We start from the raw sequence: 19800 nt of genomic DNA, 5'->3' as shown, positions 1-19800 counted from the left end.
GCCAGTGATGGTCATGTGGTTATGATGATAATGATGATGTGTTGAGTGTGCTGATGATTATGTTTGTGGTGGTCATGATGGGGATGATCATGGTAATGATGATAATAATGATGGTGATGGTGACAATGATAGCAAAATTGGTGACGGCCATAATAAAGATAACAGATAACATCAGACAATATTGAGCACTGAATATGCACAACTAGCTAGGCTCAACATCTAACTACTACTATATAATATACTTTTATAAAAATAAATTGTATTATTATAGGCAAGGGAGACGTGGTAAATATTTTTCTCTCAATTTAAATTTTGCATATGTTTAAAGATAAGTGTATTCCAAACCCCTATTTTCTCTACTTTGAACACAGTATTTATTTTCAATTCCCACTACAGCTGCTGGCCCTCTCCTGGTGCCGTTCACCCTCAACTTCACCATCACCAACCTGAAGTACGAGGAGGACATGCGTCACCCTGGCTCCAGGAAGTTCAACACCACGGAGAGGGTCCTGCAGAGTCTGGTTAGTGCCCTGCCCTCCTCACTCTGACTAGCCCCAGATATCCAGTCCCTTCTACATCATAGATGACAAGGTGATGAAAGAAGATAGTACGAACCTCACCCCTGCCTCTGAGAGATGCAAGCCCTGCCCATGGAGACCAGCCCTGCTCATTGGTGCCTGCTGTGCCCACCTCACATCTGCCCCTAACACATACACACCTTAGCCCTGCTATTCACCTCCCTCTCCCTCCTCCACAGCTTGGTCCCATGTTCAAGAACACCAGTGTTGGCCCTCTGTACTCTGGCTGCAGACTGACCTTGCTCAGGTGAGACTTTAGAAGAGCCAGCCTGGCTGCCCCACTTGTTCCCACTCCAAAAGACTTTGCACTGCTTCCTTGCTACACTTCCTAGGTATATCCTCACCAACAGGGGAATTCAGGAGTCGCTGGCTTGAGAACCAGTTGTTTTCTGATAGTAACACCCCCATGCCCCACCTCAACATGCAGAATCTTCATGGTCCATCATCAGGATTGAGGCACTACCCTGATCACCCCTCTGAATTCCCTTCTTTCCGTGCCCCTCCCTTTCATTTAGGTGTTAAATTCTGTCCCCAGGATTTCTCTCAACATAATCATGCCTCATCCACATACATTCATCAGCCTTTCAAGCTCACCACTAGTCTGAAGTCTGGGTTCTCCTGTTCCCATGCCATGAGAATGCAGGTTTCACCTTGCACTTTTATAAAAATTATTATATCCAGGACTCTGCTTGCAGACAGTGGTCTGTGTGTTCAGATAATCTAAGTGTGGCTTCTCACCTCTTTCCCAGGTTTCTCATTTCCTCTGGTTCCTTGATATGTTTCCCTCAACAATCTCAAGACAAGTCCTAGGCAATCTTTTCATTGTCATTTCCCCTCCTGCCTTCCCCAGATCTGAGAAGGATGGAGCAGCCACTGGAGTGGATGCCCTCTGCACCCATCGTCTTGACCCCAAAAGTCCTGGAGTGGACAGGGAGCAGCTGTACTGGGAACTAAGCCACTTGACCCATGGAATCAAGGAGCTGGGCCCCTACACCCTGGACAGGAACAGTCTGTATGTCAATGGTGAGCAGCTGTGATATGCTAGGAGTCTCTTCCTCCTTCATGTGTAAACTCTAATCTCTGCTTGGGGCACACTCCCTACCTGACCATTGAAAATTCTGTCATATGCTCTACATGGGATGACTAAGTTCTGGACTTCATGGATTCTTCGTTATCATGAGAGGCATTCCCTCTGGGCACTCTTCCCTGTTGTGATGATGCTGATAGGAAATCTTTAATGACTCCTGTCCCATGAAACTTCTTTAATTGCACCAGGATAGTCCTGAACTCTATTGCGTCCCCCACATCTCCTTAACCCTTACCCAGTCTCCTCCCTCCTTCTCTATACAGGTTTCACCTATCGGACCTCTGTGCCCACCACCAACAGTGAGTATTCAACTCATGTCCAGATGCCCCTGATCCTATATCAAGTGGAGCAGGAGCTGGCCCCTCCTCTTAAACCCATATGTCCTCCTCTTGAGCAAATGAGCTGGAAAGACAGAAGTTACTCAAGTTCCCCTCTGCCCAGCTCCAAAGACAGACCCAGCTCAAGCCCACATGCAGCAGACCTCATACTAGTCTACCTTCTTGCCATTTCTGCCATGAGAGTGTTATCTACTTTCACTGATGTGGACTTTTTCTCAGCTCCTGGTACCTCCACAGTGGACCTTGGGACTTCAGGGACTCCATCCTCCCTCACCAGCCCCACAAGTAAGTACCAGCCAATGGTATCTGTGTTAGATCATGCGTGATGAGTGTAAACATCTGTGCCATTTTCAGTCAAATGAAAATGGAAAATCATAATAAATCTAGTGATACTGAGTGAACCAAAAATATTTATTGGCCACCTACAGTGTTCCAGACCCTAGGGATATAGCAAGGAAAACAAAACCAATAAAAACATCTCTGCCCTCAGTGAGCTTGTGTTCATGTGACGATGATGGTGGTAGTGGTGGTAACAGTAATAACGACATATTGAGTGTGATGATGATTTATGATTATGGCATTGCTGTTGATGATGGTGGTGTGGTGATGTTACTGACTGATGATGGTGGACATGAGGATGTTGTCAGTGATGGTTGTGAAGGTTATGATGGTAATGATATGCTGAGTGTGATGGTGATGATGATGATGATGGTGGTGCTGTTTATGATGGTGACCATGGTACTGATGATGTTGATGATGGTAGTGCTGGCGCTGATGACAATAACAATGATGGTGATGAGGATGACGCCATTGATGGTCATGTGGTTATGATGATAATGATGACGTGTTGAGTGTGCTGATGATTATGTTTGTGGTGGTCATGATGGGGATGATCATGGTGATGATGACAATGATAGCAACAATGATGATGGCCATAACAAAGATAACAGATAACATCAGACAATATTGAGCACTGAATATGCACAACTAGCTATGCTCAACATTTAACTACTATTATATAATATACTTGAATAAAAATAAATTGTATTATTATAGGCAAGGGAGACATGGTAAATATTTTTCTCTTTAAATTTTGCATATGTTTAAAGATAAGTCTATTCCAAACCCCTATTTTCTCTACTTTGAACACAGTATTTATTTTCAATTCCCACTACAGCTGGCCCTCTCCTGGTGCCGTTCACCCTCAACTTCACCATCACCAACCTGAAGTACGAGGAGGACATGCGTCGCCCTGGCTCCAGGAAGTTCAACACCACGGAGAGGGTCCTGCAGAGTCTGGTTAGTGCCCTGCCCTCCTCACTCTGACTAGCCCCAGATATCCAGTCCCTTCTACATCATAGATGACAAGGTGATGAAAGAAGGTAGCCCCAACCTCACCTCTGCCCCCAAGAGATGCAAGCCCCGCCCATGGAGACCAGCCCTGCTCATTGGTGCCTGCTGTGCCCACCTCACATCTGCCCCTAACACACACACCTTAGCCCTCCTATTCACCTCCCTCTCCCTCCTCCACAGCTTGGTCCCATGTTCAAGAACACCAGTGTTGGCCCTCTGTACTCTGGCTGCAGACTGACCTTGCTCAGGTGAGACTTTAGAAGAGCCAGCCTGGCTACCCCAACTGTCCTCACTCCAAAAGACTTTGCACTGTCTCCTTGCTGCACTTCCTAGGGATATCATCACCAAAAAGGGAATTTAGGAGTCACTGACTTGAGAACATGTTGTTTCCTGATAGTAACACCCCCATGCCCCACCTCAACATGGAGAATCTTCATGGTCCACCATCAGGATTGAGGCACTATCCTGATCACTCCTCTGAATTCCCTCCTTTGTCTGTCCCTCCTTTTCATTTAGTGTTAAATTCTGTCACCAGGACTGCTCTTAAGACAATCACATCATGCACCGGGGCCTATCGTGGGGAGCGGGGAGGGATTGCATTGGGAGTTATACCTGATGTAAATGACGAGTTGATGGGTGCAGCACGCCAACATGGCACAGGTATACATATGTAACAAACCTGCACGTTATGCACATGTACCCTAGAACTTAAAGTATAATAATAAAAAATAAAAAATTTAAAAATTAAAAAAAAATAAAGTATGCTTTATTTACAAGAACAACAACAACAAAAAAAGACAATCATACCTCATTGACATACATGCGTCCCCCTTTCAAATTCTTCACTACTCTCAGGTCTGGGTTCTCCTGTCCCCATGCCATGAGAATGCAGGTTTCATCTTGCATTTTTATAAAAATTATTATATCCAGGACTCTACTCTCAGTCCCAACCAAGACAGTGGTCAATGTACTCAGATAATGTAAGTGCAGATTTTCACCTCTTCCCCAGATTTCTCATTTCCTCTGGTTTCTTGATATATTTCCCTCAACAATCTCAAGACAAGTCCTAGGTAATCTTTTCATTGTCATTCCCCCTCCTACCTTCCCCAGGTCTGAGAAGGATGGAGCAGCCACTGGAGTGGATGCCATCTGCACCCACCGTCTTGACCCCAAAAACCCTGGAGTGGACAGGGAGCAGCTGTACTGGGAACTGAGCCACTTGACCCATGGCATCAAAGAGCTGGGGCCCTACACCCTGGACAGGAACAGTTTGTATGTCAATGGTGAGCAGCTGTGATATGCTAGGAGTCTCTTCCTCCTTCATGTGCAACCTCTAATCTCTGCTTGGGGCACACTCCCTGCCTGGCCATTGAAAATTCTGTCATATGCTCTACATGGGATGACTAAGTTCTGGACTTCATGGTTTCTTCGTTATCATGAGAGGCATTCCCTCTGGGCACTCTTCCCTGTTGCGATGATGCTGATAGGAAATCTTTAATGATTCCTGTCCCGTGAAACTCATTTAATTGCACCAGGATAGTCCTGAACTCTATTGCGTCCCCCACATCTCCTTAACCCTTACCCAGTCTCCTCCCGCCTTCTCTATACAGGTTTCACCCATCGGACCTCTGTGCCCACCACCAACAGTGAGTATTCAACTCATGTCCAGATGCCCCTGATCCTATATCAAGTGGAGCAGGAGCTGGCTCCTCCTCTTAAACCCATATGTCCTCCTCGTGAGCAAATGAGCTGGAAAGGCAGAAGAAGTTACTCAAGTTCCCCTCTGCCCAGCTCCAAAGACAGACCCAGCTCAAGCCCACATGCAGCAGACCTCATACTAGTCTGCCTTCTTGCCATTTCTGCCATGAGAGTGTTTTCTGCTTTCACTGAAGTGGACTTTTTCTCAGCTCCTGGGACCTCCACAGTGGACCTTGGGACTTCAGGGACTCCATCCTCCCTCACCAGCCCCACAAGTAAGTACCAGCCAATGGTATCTGTGTTAGATCATGCGTGATGAGTGTAAACATCTGTGCCATTTTCAGTCAAATGAAAATGGAAAATCATAATAAATCTAGTGATACTGAGTGAACCAAAAATATTTATTGGCCACCTACAGTGTTCCAGACCCTAGGGATATAGCAAGGAAAACAAAAGCAATAAAAACATCTCTGCCCTCAGTGAGCTTGTGTTCATGTGACGATGATGGTGGTGGTAGTGGTAACAGTAATAATGACATATTGAGTGTGATGATGATTTATGATTATGGTGTTGCTGTTGATGATGGTGGTGGTGATGTTACTGACAATGATGATGATGGACATGAGGATGTTGTCAGTGACAGTTGTGAATGTTATGATGGTAATGATGTGTTGAGTGTGATGATGATGATGATGGTGGTGGTGCTATTTTTGATGGTGACCATGGTGCTGATGATGTTGATGTTGGTAGTGGTGTCGCTGATGACAATCACAATGATGGTGATGAGGATGATGCCAGTGATGGTCATGTGATTATGATGATAATGATGATGTGTTGAGTGTCCTGATGATTATGTTTGTGGTGGTCATGATGGGGATGATCATGGTGGTGATGATAATGATGGTGATGATGACAATGATAGCAACAATGATGATGGCCATAACAAAGATAACAGATAACATCAGACAATATTGAGCACTGAATATGCACAACTAGCTATGCTCAACATTTAACTACTATTATATAATACACTGGTATAAAAATAAATTGTATTGTTATAGGCAAGGGAGACATGGTAAATATTTTTCTCTTTAAATTTTGCATATGTTTAAAGATAAGTCTATTCCAAACCCCTATTTTCTCTACTTTAAACACAGTATTTATTTTCAATTCCCACTACAGCTGCTGGCCCTCTCCTGGTGCCGTTCACCGTCAACTTCACCATCACTAACCTGAAGTACGAGGAGGACATGCGTCGCCCTGGCTCTAGGAAGTTCAACACCACGGAGAGGGTCCTTCGGAGTCTGGTTAGTGCCCTGCCCTCCTCACTCTGCCCTGCCCCAGATATCCAGTCCCTTCTACATCATAGATGCCAAGATAATGAAAGAAGGTAGCCCCAACATTACCCCTGTCCCCAAGAGATGCAAGCCTCGCCCTCAGAGACCAGGCCTTCTTATTGGTGCCTGCTGTGCCCACCTCACATCTGCCCCTAACACACACACCTTAGCCCTCCTACTCACCTCCCTCTCCCTCCTCCACAGCTTGGTCCCATGTTCAAGAACACCAGTGTTGGCCCTCTGTACTCTGGCTGCAGACTGACCTTGCTCAGGTGAGACTTTAGAAGAGGCAGCCTCTCTGCCCCAATTGTTCTCACTCCAAAAGACTTTGCACTGTCTCCTTGCTGCACTTCCTAGGGATATCATCACCAAAAAGAGAATTTAGGAGTCACTGACTTGAGAACCAGTTGTTTCCTGATGGTAACTCCCCCATGCCCCACCTCAAGATGCAGAATCTTCCTGATCCACCATCAGGAATGAGGCACCACCCTGATCACTCCTCTGAATTCCCTCCTTTGCCTGTCCCTCCCTTTCATTTAGGAGTTAAATTCTGTCCCCAGGATTTCTCTCAACATAATCATGCCTCATCCACATACATTCATCAGCCTTCAAGCTCACCACTAGTCTGAAGTCTGGGTTCTCCTGTCCCCATGCCATGAGAATGCAGGTTTCATCTTGCACTTTTATAAAAATTATTATATCCAGGACTCTGCTTGCAGTCCCAACCAAGACAGTGGTCTGTGTACTCAGATAATCTAAGTGTGGCTTCTCACCTCTTTCCCAGGTTGCTCATTTCTTCTGGTTCCTTGATATGTTTTCCTCAACAATCTCAAGACAAGTCCTAGGCAATCTTTTCATTGTCATTTCCCCTTCTACCTTCCTCAGGTCCGAGAAGGATGGAGCAGCCACTGGAGTGGATGCCCTCTGCACCCACCATCTTGACCCCAAAAGTCCTGGAGTGGACAGGGAGCAGCTGTATTGGGAGCTGAGCCAGCTGACCCATGGCATCAAAGAGCTGGGACCCTACACCCTGGACAGGAACAGTCTGTATGTCAATGGTGAGCAGCTGTGATATGGTAGGAGTCTCTTCCTCCTTGCTGTGCAACCTCTAATCTCTGGCTTCAGGTCACGCTCCCTCCCTGCCTACTGAAAATTCTGTCATAGGCTCTACATGGTCTGACTGAGTTCTAGATTTCGTGGTTTCTTCTTCATCGTGAACTGCATTCCCTCAGGCCACTGTTCCCTTTTGGGAGGATGCTGATAGGAAATCTTAATGGCCTCTGTCCCATGAAACTCACTTAATTGCACCAGGATAGCCCTGAACCCTATTGCATCTCCCACATCTCCTTAACCCATAACAAGTCTCTTCCCTACTTCTCAATGCAGGTTTCACCCATCGGACCTCTGTGCCCACCACCAACAGTGAGTATTCAACTCATGTCCAGATGCCCCTGATCCTACATCAAGTGGAGCAGGAATTGGCCCCTCCTCTTAAACCCATAAGTCCTCCTCTTGAGCAAATGAGCTGGGAAGGCAGAAGTCACTCAAGCTCCCTTCTGCCCCAGCTCCAAAGACAGACCCAGCTGAAGCCCACATGCAGCAGACCTCATAATAGTCTACCTCCTTGTCATTTCTGCCATGAGAATGTTTTCTGCTTTCACTGATGAGGACTTTTTCTCAGCTCCTGGGACCTCCACAGTGGAACTTGGGACCTTAGGGACTCCATCCTCCCTCCCCAGCCCTACATGTAAGTACCAGTCAGTGACATGTCTATTAGATCATGCCTGATGAATGTGAACATCTGTGCCATTTTCACTCAAATGAAGATGGAAAGTCATAGTAAATATAGTGATACTCAGTGAACCAAAAAAATTTATTGGCCACCAACAGTGTGCCAGACCCTAGGGATACAGCAAGGAAAATAAAACCGATAAAAGCATCTCTGCCCTCAGTGAGCTTGTGTTCATGTGATGATGATGGTGGTGGTGGTGGTTATGATAGTAATAATGACATGTTGAGTGGGATGATGTTGATGATGGTGGTGGTGATATTACCAATGATTATGGTGATGGACTTGCGGATGTTGTCAGTGATGGTTGTGAAGGTTATGATGGTAATGATGATGTGTTAAGTGTGATGATGATGATAATTGTGGTGATGCTGTTTATGATGGTGACCATGGTACTGATGATATTGATGTTGGTAGTGGTTATGTTGATGACAATGACAATGATGGTGATGACGACGATGCCAGTGATTGTTGCGGGGTTATGATGATAATGATGATGCGTTGAGTGTGGTGATGTTTGTGGTGGTTATGATGGGGATTATTATGGCAGTGATGATCATAATAATGATGGTGACAGTGACAATGATAGCAAGGATGAAGATGGCAATAAAGATAATAGATAACATCAGACAATATTGAGCACTGAATATGCACCAGGAGCAGTGCTCAGCAACTAAATACTATTATATAATATATGTTTGTAAAAGTAAATTGCATGGTTATAGGCAAGGGAAGCATGGTAAATATTTTGTCACTCAATTTAAATTCTGCATATGTTTAAAGATAAGTCTATTCCAAACTCCTATTTTCTCTACTTTGAACATAGTGTTTGCTTCCCACCTCCACTACAGCTGCTGGCCCTCTCCTGGTGCCATTCACCCTCAACTTCACCATCACCAACCTGCAGTACGAGGAGGACATGCATCACCCAGGGTCCAGGAAGTTCAACACCACAGAGAGGGTCCTGCAGGGTCTGGTTAGTGCCCCACCCTCCTCACTCTGCCCCACCCCAGACAGTCAGTACCTCCTACATCATCCATGCCAGGCAATGGAAGAAGATCACACCCACCTCACCCTTGCCCCAGGAGATGCAAGCTATGCCCATTGAAGCCAGCATGCAACTTAGCCCTCCTACTCACCTCCCTCTCCCTCCTCCACAGCTTGGTCCCGTGTTCAACAACACCAGTGTCGGCCCTCTGTACTCTGGCTGCAGACTGACCTTGCTCAGGTGAGACGTTAGAAGATCAAGCCTGGGTGCCCCACTTGTTCTCACTCCAGTAGACTTGGCACAGCTTCCTTGCTGCACTTCCTAGGGATATCCTCACCAGAGGTGGAATTCAGGAGTCACTGGCTTCATGACCAATGTGTTTTCTGATAGTAACACCCCCACACCCCACCTCAACAGGGAGAATCCGCATAGTCCATCATCAGGATTGAGCCTCTACCTTGATCATCCCTCTGAATTCCCTCCTGTCCCTGCACCTCCCTTTCCTTTAGGTCTTAAATTCTGTCCCCAGGATTTCTCTCAAGATGATCGTGCCTCATCCACAGGCTTTCATCTCCATTTCCAGCTCTTCATTGGTCTCAAGTCTGGCGTCTCTGTCCCCATGCCATGAGAATGCAGGTTTCAACTTGCACTATTTTATTTTATTTTATTTTATTTTATTATTTCATTGTTGAAACGTAGTCTCACTGCACACCAGACTGGTCTCAGCTCACTGCAACCTCTGCCTTCCATGTTCAAGTGATTCTCCTGCCTTAGCCTCCCGAGTAGCTGGGATTACAGGCACCCGCTACTATACCCAGCTAATTTATGTATTTTTCATAGAGACTGGGTTTCACCATGTTGACCAGGCTAGTCTTGAACTCCTGACCTCAAGTGATCTGCCCGCCTTGGCCTCCCAAAGTGCTGGGATTGCAGGTGTGAGCCACTGTGCCAGGCCACTTTGCACTTTTATAAAAATTCTTGTATCCATTACCCTGCTTGCAGTTCAAAGCAAACCAGTGGCTGGTGCACTCAGAGAAACTGATTTCTCACCTCTTTCCCAGGCTTCTCATTTCCTCTGGTTCCTTGCTGTCCTTCCCTCAGCAATCTCAAAACCCTTCGTAGTTAATCTTTTGATTGCATTCCTCCCACCTACCTTCCCCAGGCCTGAGAAGAATGGGGCAGCCACTGGAGTGGATGCCATCTGCACCCACCGTCATGACCCCAAAAGCCCTGGACTCAACAGAGAGCAGCTGTACTGGGAGCTGAGCCAGCTGACCCATGGCATCAAAGAGCTGGGCCCCTACACCCTGGACAGGAACAGTCTCTATGTCAATGGTGAGCAGATGTGGTGTGGTTGGAGTCTCTTCCTCCCTGCTGGGCAGACTCTAATCTCTGGCTTGCAGGCACACTCTCCGCCTGGCCGTTGAAAATTCTGTTATGTGCTCTATATGGGGTGACTAAGTTCTGGACTTCATGGTTTCTTTGTCATCGTGAACTGCATTCCCTCAGGGCATTCTTCTCTGTTATGAGGATGCTGATAGGAAATCTTTAATGGTCCCTGTCCCATGGCATCAGGATAGCCATGAACCCTATTGCGTCCCCCACATCTCCTGAATCCTTACACAATGTCTTCCCTCCTTCTCTATGCAGGTTTCACCCATTGGAGCTCTGTGGCCCCCACCAGCAGTGAGTATTCAACTCATGTCCACATGCCCCTGATACTACACCAAGCAAAGCAGGAGCTGCCCCTCCTCATAAACCCATAAGTCCTCCTCATGAGCAAAGGAGCTGGGAAGGCTGAAGTTATTGAAGCTTCCCTCTGCCTCAGCTCCAAAGACAGACCCAGCTGAAGCCCACATGCAGCAGACCTCATAATAGTCCCCTCTCTTGCCATTTCCGCCATGAGAGTGTTTTCTGCTTTCACTGATGAGGACTTTTCCTCAGCTCCTGGGACTTCCACAGTGGAGCTTGGAACCTCAGGGACTCCATCCTTCCTCCTCAGCCCCACAGGTAAGTACCAGTCAATGACATCTCTATTATAGCATGCCTGATGAGTGTGAACATCTCTGCCATTTTCACTCAAATAAAGATGGAAAAGTACAGTACATCTGGTAATAGTGAGTGGACCAAAAATACTTGTTGGCCACCTACTGTGTACCACACCCAAGGGATACAGCAAGGAAAACAAAACCAATAAAAGTGTCTCTGCCCTCAGTGAGCTTTTTTATTCATGTGTTGATGATAGTGGTGGTGGTGCTAGTTGTTGATGACGATGATGATGATCATGATGATGATCATGATGGTAATGCTGCTGATGATGGTGGTAGTGATGCTGTTGATGATGATGATGATGATGATGATGATGATAGTGATGCTGATGATAATGGTGTTGATGTTGCCGACCATTATGATGATGGACATGAGGATGATGTCAGTGACGGTTATGATGTTAGTGAGGATGATGGTGGTGGTGGTGCTGTTGATGATGGCGATGACGAAACTGGTGATGTTGATGACAATAACAATGATGGTGATGAGGATGATGCCAGAGATGGTCATGGGGTTATGATGATAATAGTGACATATTGAGTGTGGTGATGATGATGTTTGTCGTGGTCATGGTGGGGACTATTATGGTGGTGGCGATAATAATAATGATTGTGATTGTGACAATGATAGCAAGGATGATAATAGCAGTAATAAAGATAACAGGTAACATCAGACAATATTGAGCACTGAATATGAACCAAGAGCTGCGCTCAGCATCTAACTACTATTTTATATAATATCCTTTAAAAAATAAATTCTGTCATTGAAGACAAGGGAGGCATGGTAAATATTTACTTTGTCAGTCAATTGAAATGCTGCCTATATTTAAAGATAAGTATATTGCAAACTCCTATTTTCTCTACTTTGAACACAGTATTTATTTTCAATTCCCACTACAGCAGCTATTCCTCTCCTGGTGCCATTCACCCTCAACTTCACCATCACTAATCTGCAGTATGGGGAGGACATGCACCACCCTGGCTCCAGGAAGTTCAACACCACAGAGAGGGTCCTGCAGGGTCTGGTTAGTGCCCCGTCCTCCTCACTCTGCCCTGACCCAGATACTCAGTGCCTCCTACAACATCCAAGCCCGGGTAATGGGAGAAGAATGTACCCACTTCGTCCTTGCCCCAAGAGATGCAAGACTCTCCCACTGAGGGCAGCCATGCCCACTGAAGCCAGCCTCACCCACTAGGCCATGCCTCGCTCACCTTATTTCTGCACCCACACACGGGGACCTTAGCCCTCCTATTCACCTCTCTCTCCCTCTTCCACAGCTTGGTCCATTGTTCAAGAACTCCAGTGTCGGCCCTCTGTACTCTGGCTGCAGACTGATCTCCCTCAGGTGAGGCTAGAATAGCCAGCCTGGCTGTCCCAATTATTCTCACTCCAAAAGACTTTGCACTGCTTCCTTGCTGCACTTCCTAGGGATACCCTCACCAAGGATGGGATTCAGGAGTCACTGGCTTCAGGACCGGTGTGTCTCCTGATAGTAACACCCCCATACCTCACCTCAACAGAGAAAATCTGCATTGCCCATCATCAGGCTTGAGCCCCTACCCCGGTCATCCCTCTGAATTTCCTCCTTTCCCTGCCCCTCCCTTTCATTTAGTTCTTAAATTCTGTCTCCAGGATTTCTCTCAAGACAATCATGCCTCAGTCACATGCTTTCATCCTCATTTCCAGCTCTTCACTGGCCTCAAATCTGGGCTCTCCTGTCCCCATGCCATGAGAATGCAGGATTCACCTTGCATTTTTTTTTTTTTTTTTTTTTTTGAGACAGAATTTCACTCTTGTTGCCCAGGCTGGAGTGCAATCGCATGATCTTGGCTCACCGCAACCTCTGTCTCCCAGGTTCAAGCGATTCTCCTGCCTCAGCCTCCCAAGTAGCTGGGATTACAGGCACGGGCCACCACACCCGGCTAATTTGGTATTTTTAGCAGAGACAGAGTTTCTCCATGTTGGTCAGGCTGGTCTCGAACTCCTGACCTCAGGTGATCCACCTGCCCCGGCCTCCCAAAGTGCTGGGATTACAGGCGTGAGCCACCGTGCCCAGCCTCACCTTGCACTTTAATCAAAACTGTTGTGTTCATGACTTTGCTCACAGTCCCAACAAGCCAGTAGTCTGTGCACTCAGAGAATCTAAGTGTGGCTTCTCACCTCTTTCCCAAGTTTCTCATTTCCTCTGTTTAGTTGCCATCCTTCTCTCAGCAATCTCAAGACCCGTCCTAGGTAATCTTTTCACTGTCATTCTCCCCACCTACCTTCCCCAGGTCTGAGAAGGATGGGGCAGCCACTGGAGTGGATGCCATCTGTACCCACCGCCTTACCCCTCAAAGCCCTGGACTGGACAGGGAGCAGCTGTACTGGGAGCTGAGCCAGATGACCAATGGCATCAAAGAGCTGGGCCCCTACACCCTGGACAGGAACAGTCTCTATGTCAATGGTGAGTGGCTGTGATGTGGTTGAAGTCTCTTCCTTCTTGCTGAGCAGCCTCTAATCTCTAACTAGAGGTCACACTTCCTGCCTGGCAATTGAAAATTCTGTCATGTGTTTTACATGGGATGACTAAGGTCTGGACTTCATAGTTTCTTTATCACTGTGGACGTATTCCCTCAGGGCATTCTTTCCTGATGTGTGGATGCTGATAGGAAATCTTCAAATGCCCCTGTACCATGAAATTCATTCCTTTGCACCAGGGTAGCCTTGACCCCTATTTGGTCGCCAACGTCTCCTTAACCCTTACGCGCTCTCCTGCCTCCTTCTCTATGCAGGTTTCACCTATCGGAGCTCTGTGCCCACCACCAGCAGTGAGTATTCAAGTCATGTCCACATGCCCCTGATTCTATACCAAGCAGAACAGGAGCTACCCCTCTTCGTAAACCCATAGGTCCTCTTCTTCAGCAAAGGAGTTAGGAGGACAGCAGTTACTCAAGCTCTGCTCTGCCCCAGCTCCAAAGAAAGACCCATCTCTAGTCACACAGGCAGCAGACCCCATAGTCTCCCCTCTTGCCATTTCTGTCATGAGAGTACTTCCTGCTTTCACTGATGAGGACTTTTTCTCAGCTCCTTGGACTTCCACAGTGGACCTTGGAATCTCAGGGACACCATCCCCCGTCCCCAGCCCCACAAGTAAGTACCAGTCAATGGCATCTCTGTTAGAGCATGCCTGATGAATGTAAACATCTGTGCCATTTTCATTCAAATAAAGATAGAAGATCATAGTAAGTCTAGTGATAGTGAGTGAACCAAAAAAATTAACTGGCCACCTATAGTGTACCAGACCCTAGGGATACAACAAGGAAAATAAAACCAATAAAAACATGTCTGCCCTCAGTGAGCTTCTGTTTATGTGATGATGATGATGATCGTGGTGGTGGTTATGACATTAATCATGATATGTTGAGTGTGTTGATGGTGGTGGTGGTGGCGCTGTTTATGATGATTATGATGACGATGATGGTAGTGATGCTGTTGGTGATAATGGTGGTGGTGGTGCTGACCATGATGATGATGGACATGAGGATGTCTGTAACAGTTACGATATTCATGATAATGTGTTGAGTGTGATGATGATGATGGTGATGGTAGTGCTGTTTATTTATTTTTATTTTTCCTTTTTTGGGGTGCTGTTTGAGATGGTGATGATGAGACTGGTGATGTTGATGAAAATGACAATGATGGTGATGAGGATGATGCCGGTGATGGTCGTGGGGTTTTGATGATAATGGTGATGTGTTGTCTGTGGTGATGATGATGTTTGTGGTGGTCATGCTTGGGATGATCATGGTGGTGATGATGATAATAATGATGGTGATGGTGACAATGATAGCAACAATAATGATGGCAATAAAAAAGATAACAGATAACATCAGACAATATTAAGCTCTGAATATGCACCAAGAGCTACGCTCGGCATCTAACTATTATTATAAAGCATCCTTTAAAAAATAAATTATGTCAGGCCAGGTGCGGTGGCTCACGTCCATAATCTCAGCATTTTGGAAGGCCGAGGTGGGTGGATCACGAGGTCAAGAGATCGAGACCATCCTGGCCAACATGGCGAAACCCCATCTCTACTAAAAATACAAAAATTAGCCGGGCGTGGTGGTGCATGCCTGTAGTCCCAGCTACTTGGGAGGCTGAGGCAGGAGAACTGCTTAAATCCGGGAGGCAGAGGTTGCAGTGAGCCAAGATGGTGCCACTGCACTCCAGCCTAGTGACAGAGTGAGACTCCATCTCAAAAAAATAAGTAAATTCTGTCATTATAGGAAAGGGATGCATGGTAAATATTTATTTAGTCATTCAATTTAAATGTTGCACATGTTTAAAGATAAGTCTGTTGCAAATTCCTATTTTCTCCACTTTGAACATAATGTTTGTTTCCCCCTCCCACTACAGCTGCTGGCCCTCTCCTGGTGCCGTTCACCCTCAACTTCACCATCACCAACCTACAGTATGAGGAGGACATGCATCGCCCTGGCTCAAGGAAGTTCAACACCACAGAGAGGGTCCTGCAGGGTCTGGTTAGTACCCTGACCTCTTCACTCTCCCCGACTCCAGATACCCAGCCCCTCCTACAACATCTGTGCCAGGGCCATGGAAGAAGATCGCACCCACCTTGCCCTCATCCCCAGAGATGCAAGCCTCACCCACTGAGGCCAGCCATGCCCACTGGGCCCTGCCCCACCCACCTCACTTTTGCCCCCACACAGGGACCTTAACCCTCCTACTCACCTGTCTCTCCCTCCTCCACAGCTTAGTCCCATATTCAAGAACTCCAGTGTCGGCCCTCTGTACTCTGGCTGCAGACTGACTTCTCTCAGGTGAGGCTAGAATAGCCAGCCTGGCTGTCCCAACTATTCTCACTCCAATAGACTTTGTACATCTTCCTTTATACACTTCCTAGGGATATCCTCACCAAAGGTGGAATTCAGGAGTCACTGGCCTCAGGACCGGTGTGTTTCCTGATAGTAACACCCCCACACCTCACCTCAACAGAGAGAATCTGCGTGGTCCATCATCAGGATTGAGCCCCTACCTTTCCCTCTCTCTCCCTTTCCTTTAGGTGTTAAATTCTGTCCCCAGAATTTCTCTCAAGACAATCATGCCTCACCCATGTGCTTTCATCCCCATTTCAAGGTCTTCAGTGGTCTCAAGTCTGGGCTCTTTTTTCCCATGCCATGAGAATGCAAATTTCACCCTTGCACTTTTATAAGAATTGTTGTATCCTTGACTCTGTTTATGGTCCCAAGCAAGCTGGTAGTCCGTGCACTCAGAGAATCTAAGTGTGGCTTCTCACCTCTTTCCCAGGTTTCTCATTTTCCCTTCTCCTTTGCTGTCCTTCCATCAGCAATCTCAAGACCTGTCCTGGGTAATCTTTTCATTGTCGTTCTCCCCACCTCCTTTCCCCAGGACCGAGAAGGATGGAGCGGCCACTGGAGTGGACGCTGTCTGCCTCTACCACCCTGATCCCAAAAGACCTGGGCTGGACAGAGAGCAGCTCTACTGGGAGCTGAGCCAACTGACCCACAGCATCACTGAACTGGGCCCCTACACCCTGGACAGAGACAGTCTGTATGTCAATGGTGAGCAGCTGTGATGTGGTTGCAGGCTCTTCCTCTCTGATGGGCAACCTCTACTCCCTGGCTTGAAGTCACACTCACTGCCTGGCCATTGAAAGCTTGACAATGTTGTCTATATTTGATAGTTGATGTCAGAACATCATGGTTTCTTCTTTATGTTGAAGACTGGGTTTACCCTCAGGGTTTTCTTCCCTGATGTGAGGATCCTGATAGAAAACCTCCAGCAGCCCCGGTTCCATTTCACCAGGGTAGCCCTGACCCCTATTTGGTTATCCACCTCTACCTTAACCTTACTCAGGTTAATCCCTCTCTCTCTGCAGGTTTCACCCATCGGAAATCTGTGCCCACTACCAGTAGTGAGTATTCAACTGATAATCTCAAGCCCCTGGTTCTACACAAAGCAGAGCAGGAGCTGACCCTTCTCCATATAAAACCATAGCTCCTCTTCTTAAGAGAAGGAGCTGGGAAGGCAGAAGGGATTCATCCTCCCTTCTGCCCCAGCTACAGACTGATCTAGGTCAAACCCCATATGCATCAAGTTTCATAATAGTCTTACCTGCTGGCCTTTCTGCCATGGGGGTACTTGCTAATTTCACTGATGAGAGCTTCTTCTCAGCTCCTGGGACCCCCACAGTGTACCTGGCAACCTCTGGGACTCCATCCTCCCTCTCCAGCCACACAGGTGAGCACCAGTCAATGATACCAGTCAATGGTAAGTGTCTTCATCTCTGTCATTTTCATGCAAATTAAGATGAAACATCATAGCAAATCAAATCTAGTGCAGCTGATGCAACCAACACACTTTATTGAGCACTTACTCTGTGCCAGACCTATGGAATGTGGCAGGGAATACAAAAGAGATAAAAATATCTTCCTTCAGAGCGCTTATATTCTTGTGATGATGAGGATGATAAGGGTGGCAGTGATGATGATAGTGGGGGGGATGGAGATGATGATAATATCATGGAGATGACTATAAAGATGGCAATGCTGCTGATGATGTTGGTGATGGTGATGATGATTATGGAGATGGTGATGAAGATGATGGTGATAATAGTGGTGCTGATTATAACAGGAATGATGATGTGATGGTGGTGATGTTTGGGATGATTGTGGTGATACTGGTGATATTTGAGGTGATTGTGGTGGTGATAATGATGGTAGTGATGACGACTGCCAATGATGATTGTGATGTTGACAATGAGGATAATAAAGATGATGATGATGATGATGATGATGATGATTGTGTTGGTGATTATCCTGGTAATAATAATATTATGATGGTGCTGGTGGTGATGATGCTGATTATGATCTCTGTGGTGGTGATGGTGATGAGGATGGTGGTAGTGGTGGTGCTGACGTTGATAGTGATGAAAGCGATGATAGCCATGGCAACAACTATGGTTATGTTGATGACAAAGATGGCAATAACAGAGGTAAAAAATAGCATCTGACATTACTGAGCACTAAATATGCACCAAGCACTATGTTCACCATCTCATTACAATTATATAATATGCTTATTTATGAAAAACTTCTATTATTGTAGTCAAGAGAGGCATGAAAATCTTTTATTTTTTATCCACATGAAATGCTGCTGCATATGTTTAAAAATAAGTCTATTGCAAACTGTTATATATTTCTCTACTTTTGAACATCGTGTTTATTTCCCAACCCCTTTACAGCCACTGGCCCTCTCCTGATACCATTCAACCTCAACTTTACCATCACTAACTTGCATTATGAGGAAAACATGCAACACCCTGGCTCCAGAAAGTTCAACACCACGGAGAGGGTTCTGCAGGGTCTGGTAAGAGCTCCATCACCTTACCAGTCCTGCTTATATCACCCATGCCAGGGCCATGGAAGATCTCACCCACCACTCCTTGGCCCTAGAGATGCAAGCCCCAACTGGTGATGCCAGCCCCTCCTACCTCATGTCTGCCCCATCCCTACACCTCAGCCCACCCACTCACCTCCTTCCCCTTCCTCCACAGCTCAAGCCCTTGTTCAAGAGCACCAGTGTCGGCCCTCTGTACTCTGGCTGCAGACTGACCTTGCTCAGGTGAGACCTTAGAATTTCCAGCCTGGTTTCCCCAATTGTTCCCAGGCCCAAAAAGTTTGGTCACCTTCCTGCCCTACCGTGGGATGGCCTCAGCACAGATGGAATTCAGGAGGCAATGGCTCCAGAACCAGTTTGTCTCCTGATTCTACCACCTCCCACCTCAACTGACACATTCTTCAGAGTCCATCAGCAGGATTGAGCCCTTACCCTCATCACCCCTCTAAATTCCCTCCACCTCCCTTTCCTTCAGTTGTTAAAGTCTGTCCCCAGAATTTCTGCCAAACATGCCTCATCCACTTGATTTCACCCCTAATTCCTGTTCTTCTCCTGTCTCAGGATTCAGCTCTTCTTTCCCCATTGCTGTGAGAACGCAGGTTGCACCTTGTGATTTCATAAAAATCCTCGCATCCATGACTTTGTTCACAATCCCAGGCTGGCAGGGAGTCAAAGCACTTAGAGAATCAAAGTGTGACTTCTCTCACGTCTGTACCAGGCTTCTCAATTCCTCTGACCCCTTCCTGTCCTTCACCCAGCAAGCTCAAGACCCCTCCCTAGGCAATCCATTAATTGCCATTCCCCACTCTTGCCCTCCCCAGACCTGAGAAGGATGGGACAGCCACTGGAGTGGACGCCATCTGCACCCACCGCTTTGATCCCACCAGCCCTGGACTGGACAGAGAGCGGCTATACTGGGAGCTGAGCCAGCTGACCAACAGCATCACAGAGCTGGGCCCCTACACCCTGGACAGAGACAGTCTCTATGTCAATGGTGAGCAGCCATGATGTGACTGGAGGCTCTTCCTCCTAGCTGGGTAGACCCTACTGTCTGTCCTGGGGTCACATGCCCTGTCTGACCATTGAGGGTTTGATGATGTGCTCTATATGTGATGATTGAGGTTTCAACTTCACGGTTTCATCTTCATCTTGCACGGA

General features: G+C 46.8%; 1 protein-coding gene across 1 annotated transcript in view; it reads left to right on the top strand.

The window, feature by feature from the left end:
* Positions 1-19800, top strand: part of MUC16 (mucin 16, cell surface associated) — a 144822-nt gene that overhangs the window by 71765 nt on the left and 53257 nt on the right. The window contains exons 28-49 of the mRNA XM_025367835.1: positions 397-521; positions 758-825; positions 1429-1601; positions 4967-5002; positions 5264-5329; positions 6237-6361; positions 6596-6663; positions 7277-7449; positions 7778-7813; positions 8073-8138; positions 9032-9156; positions 9341-9408; positions 10331-10503; positions 10819-10854; positions 11113-11178; positions 12117-12241; positions 12495-12562; positions 13491-13663; positions 13992-14027; positions 14284-14349; positions 18488-18612; positions 18800-18867. Of these exons, the coding sequence (XP_025223620.1) occupies positions 397-521; positions 758-825; positions 1429-1601; positions 4967-5002; positions 5264-5329; positions 6237-6361; positions 6596-6663; positions 7277-7449; positions 7778-7813; positions 8073-8138; positions 9032-9156; positions 9341-9408; positions 10331-10503; positions 10819-10854; positions 11113-11178; positions 12117-12241; positions 12495-12562; positions 13491-13663; positions 13992-14027; positions 14284-14349; positions 18488-18612; positions 18800-18867 (2065 nt within the window). The remainder of the gene's footprint in view (positions 1-396; positions 522-757; positions 826-1428; positions 1602-4966; positions 5003-5263; positions 5330-6236; positions 6362-6595; positions 6664-7276; positions 7450-7777; positions 7814-8072; positions 8139-9031; positions 9157-9340; positions 9409-10330; positions 10504-10818; positions 10855-11112; positions 11179-12116; positions 12242-12494; positions 12563-13490; positions 13664-13991; positions 14028-14283; positions 14350-18487; positions 18613-18799; positions 18868-19800) is intronic.

Source organism: Theropithecus gelada, chromosome 19, assembly GCF_003255815.1.
Source record: "Theropithecus gelada isolate Dixy chromosome 19, Tgel_1.0, whole genome shotgun sequence".
NCBI lineage: Eukaryota > Metazoa > Chordata > Mammalia > Primates > Cercopithecidae > Theropithecus > Theropithecus gelada.
The sequence above is the reverse complement of the archived record's forward strand: the minus strand, read 5'-3'. Positions and strand labels throughout refer to the sequence as shown.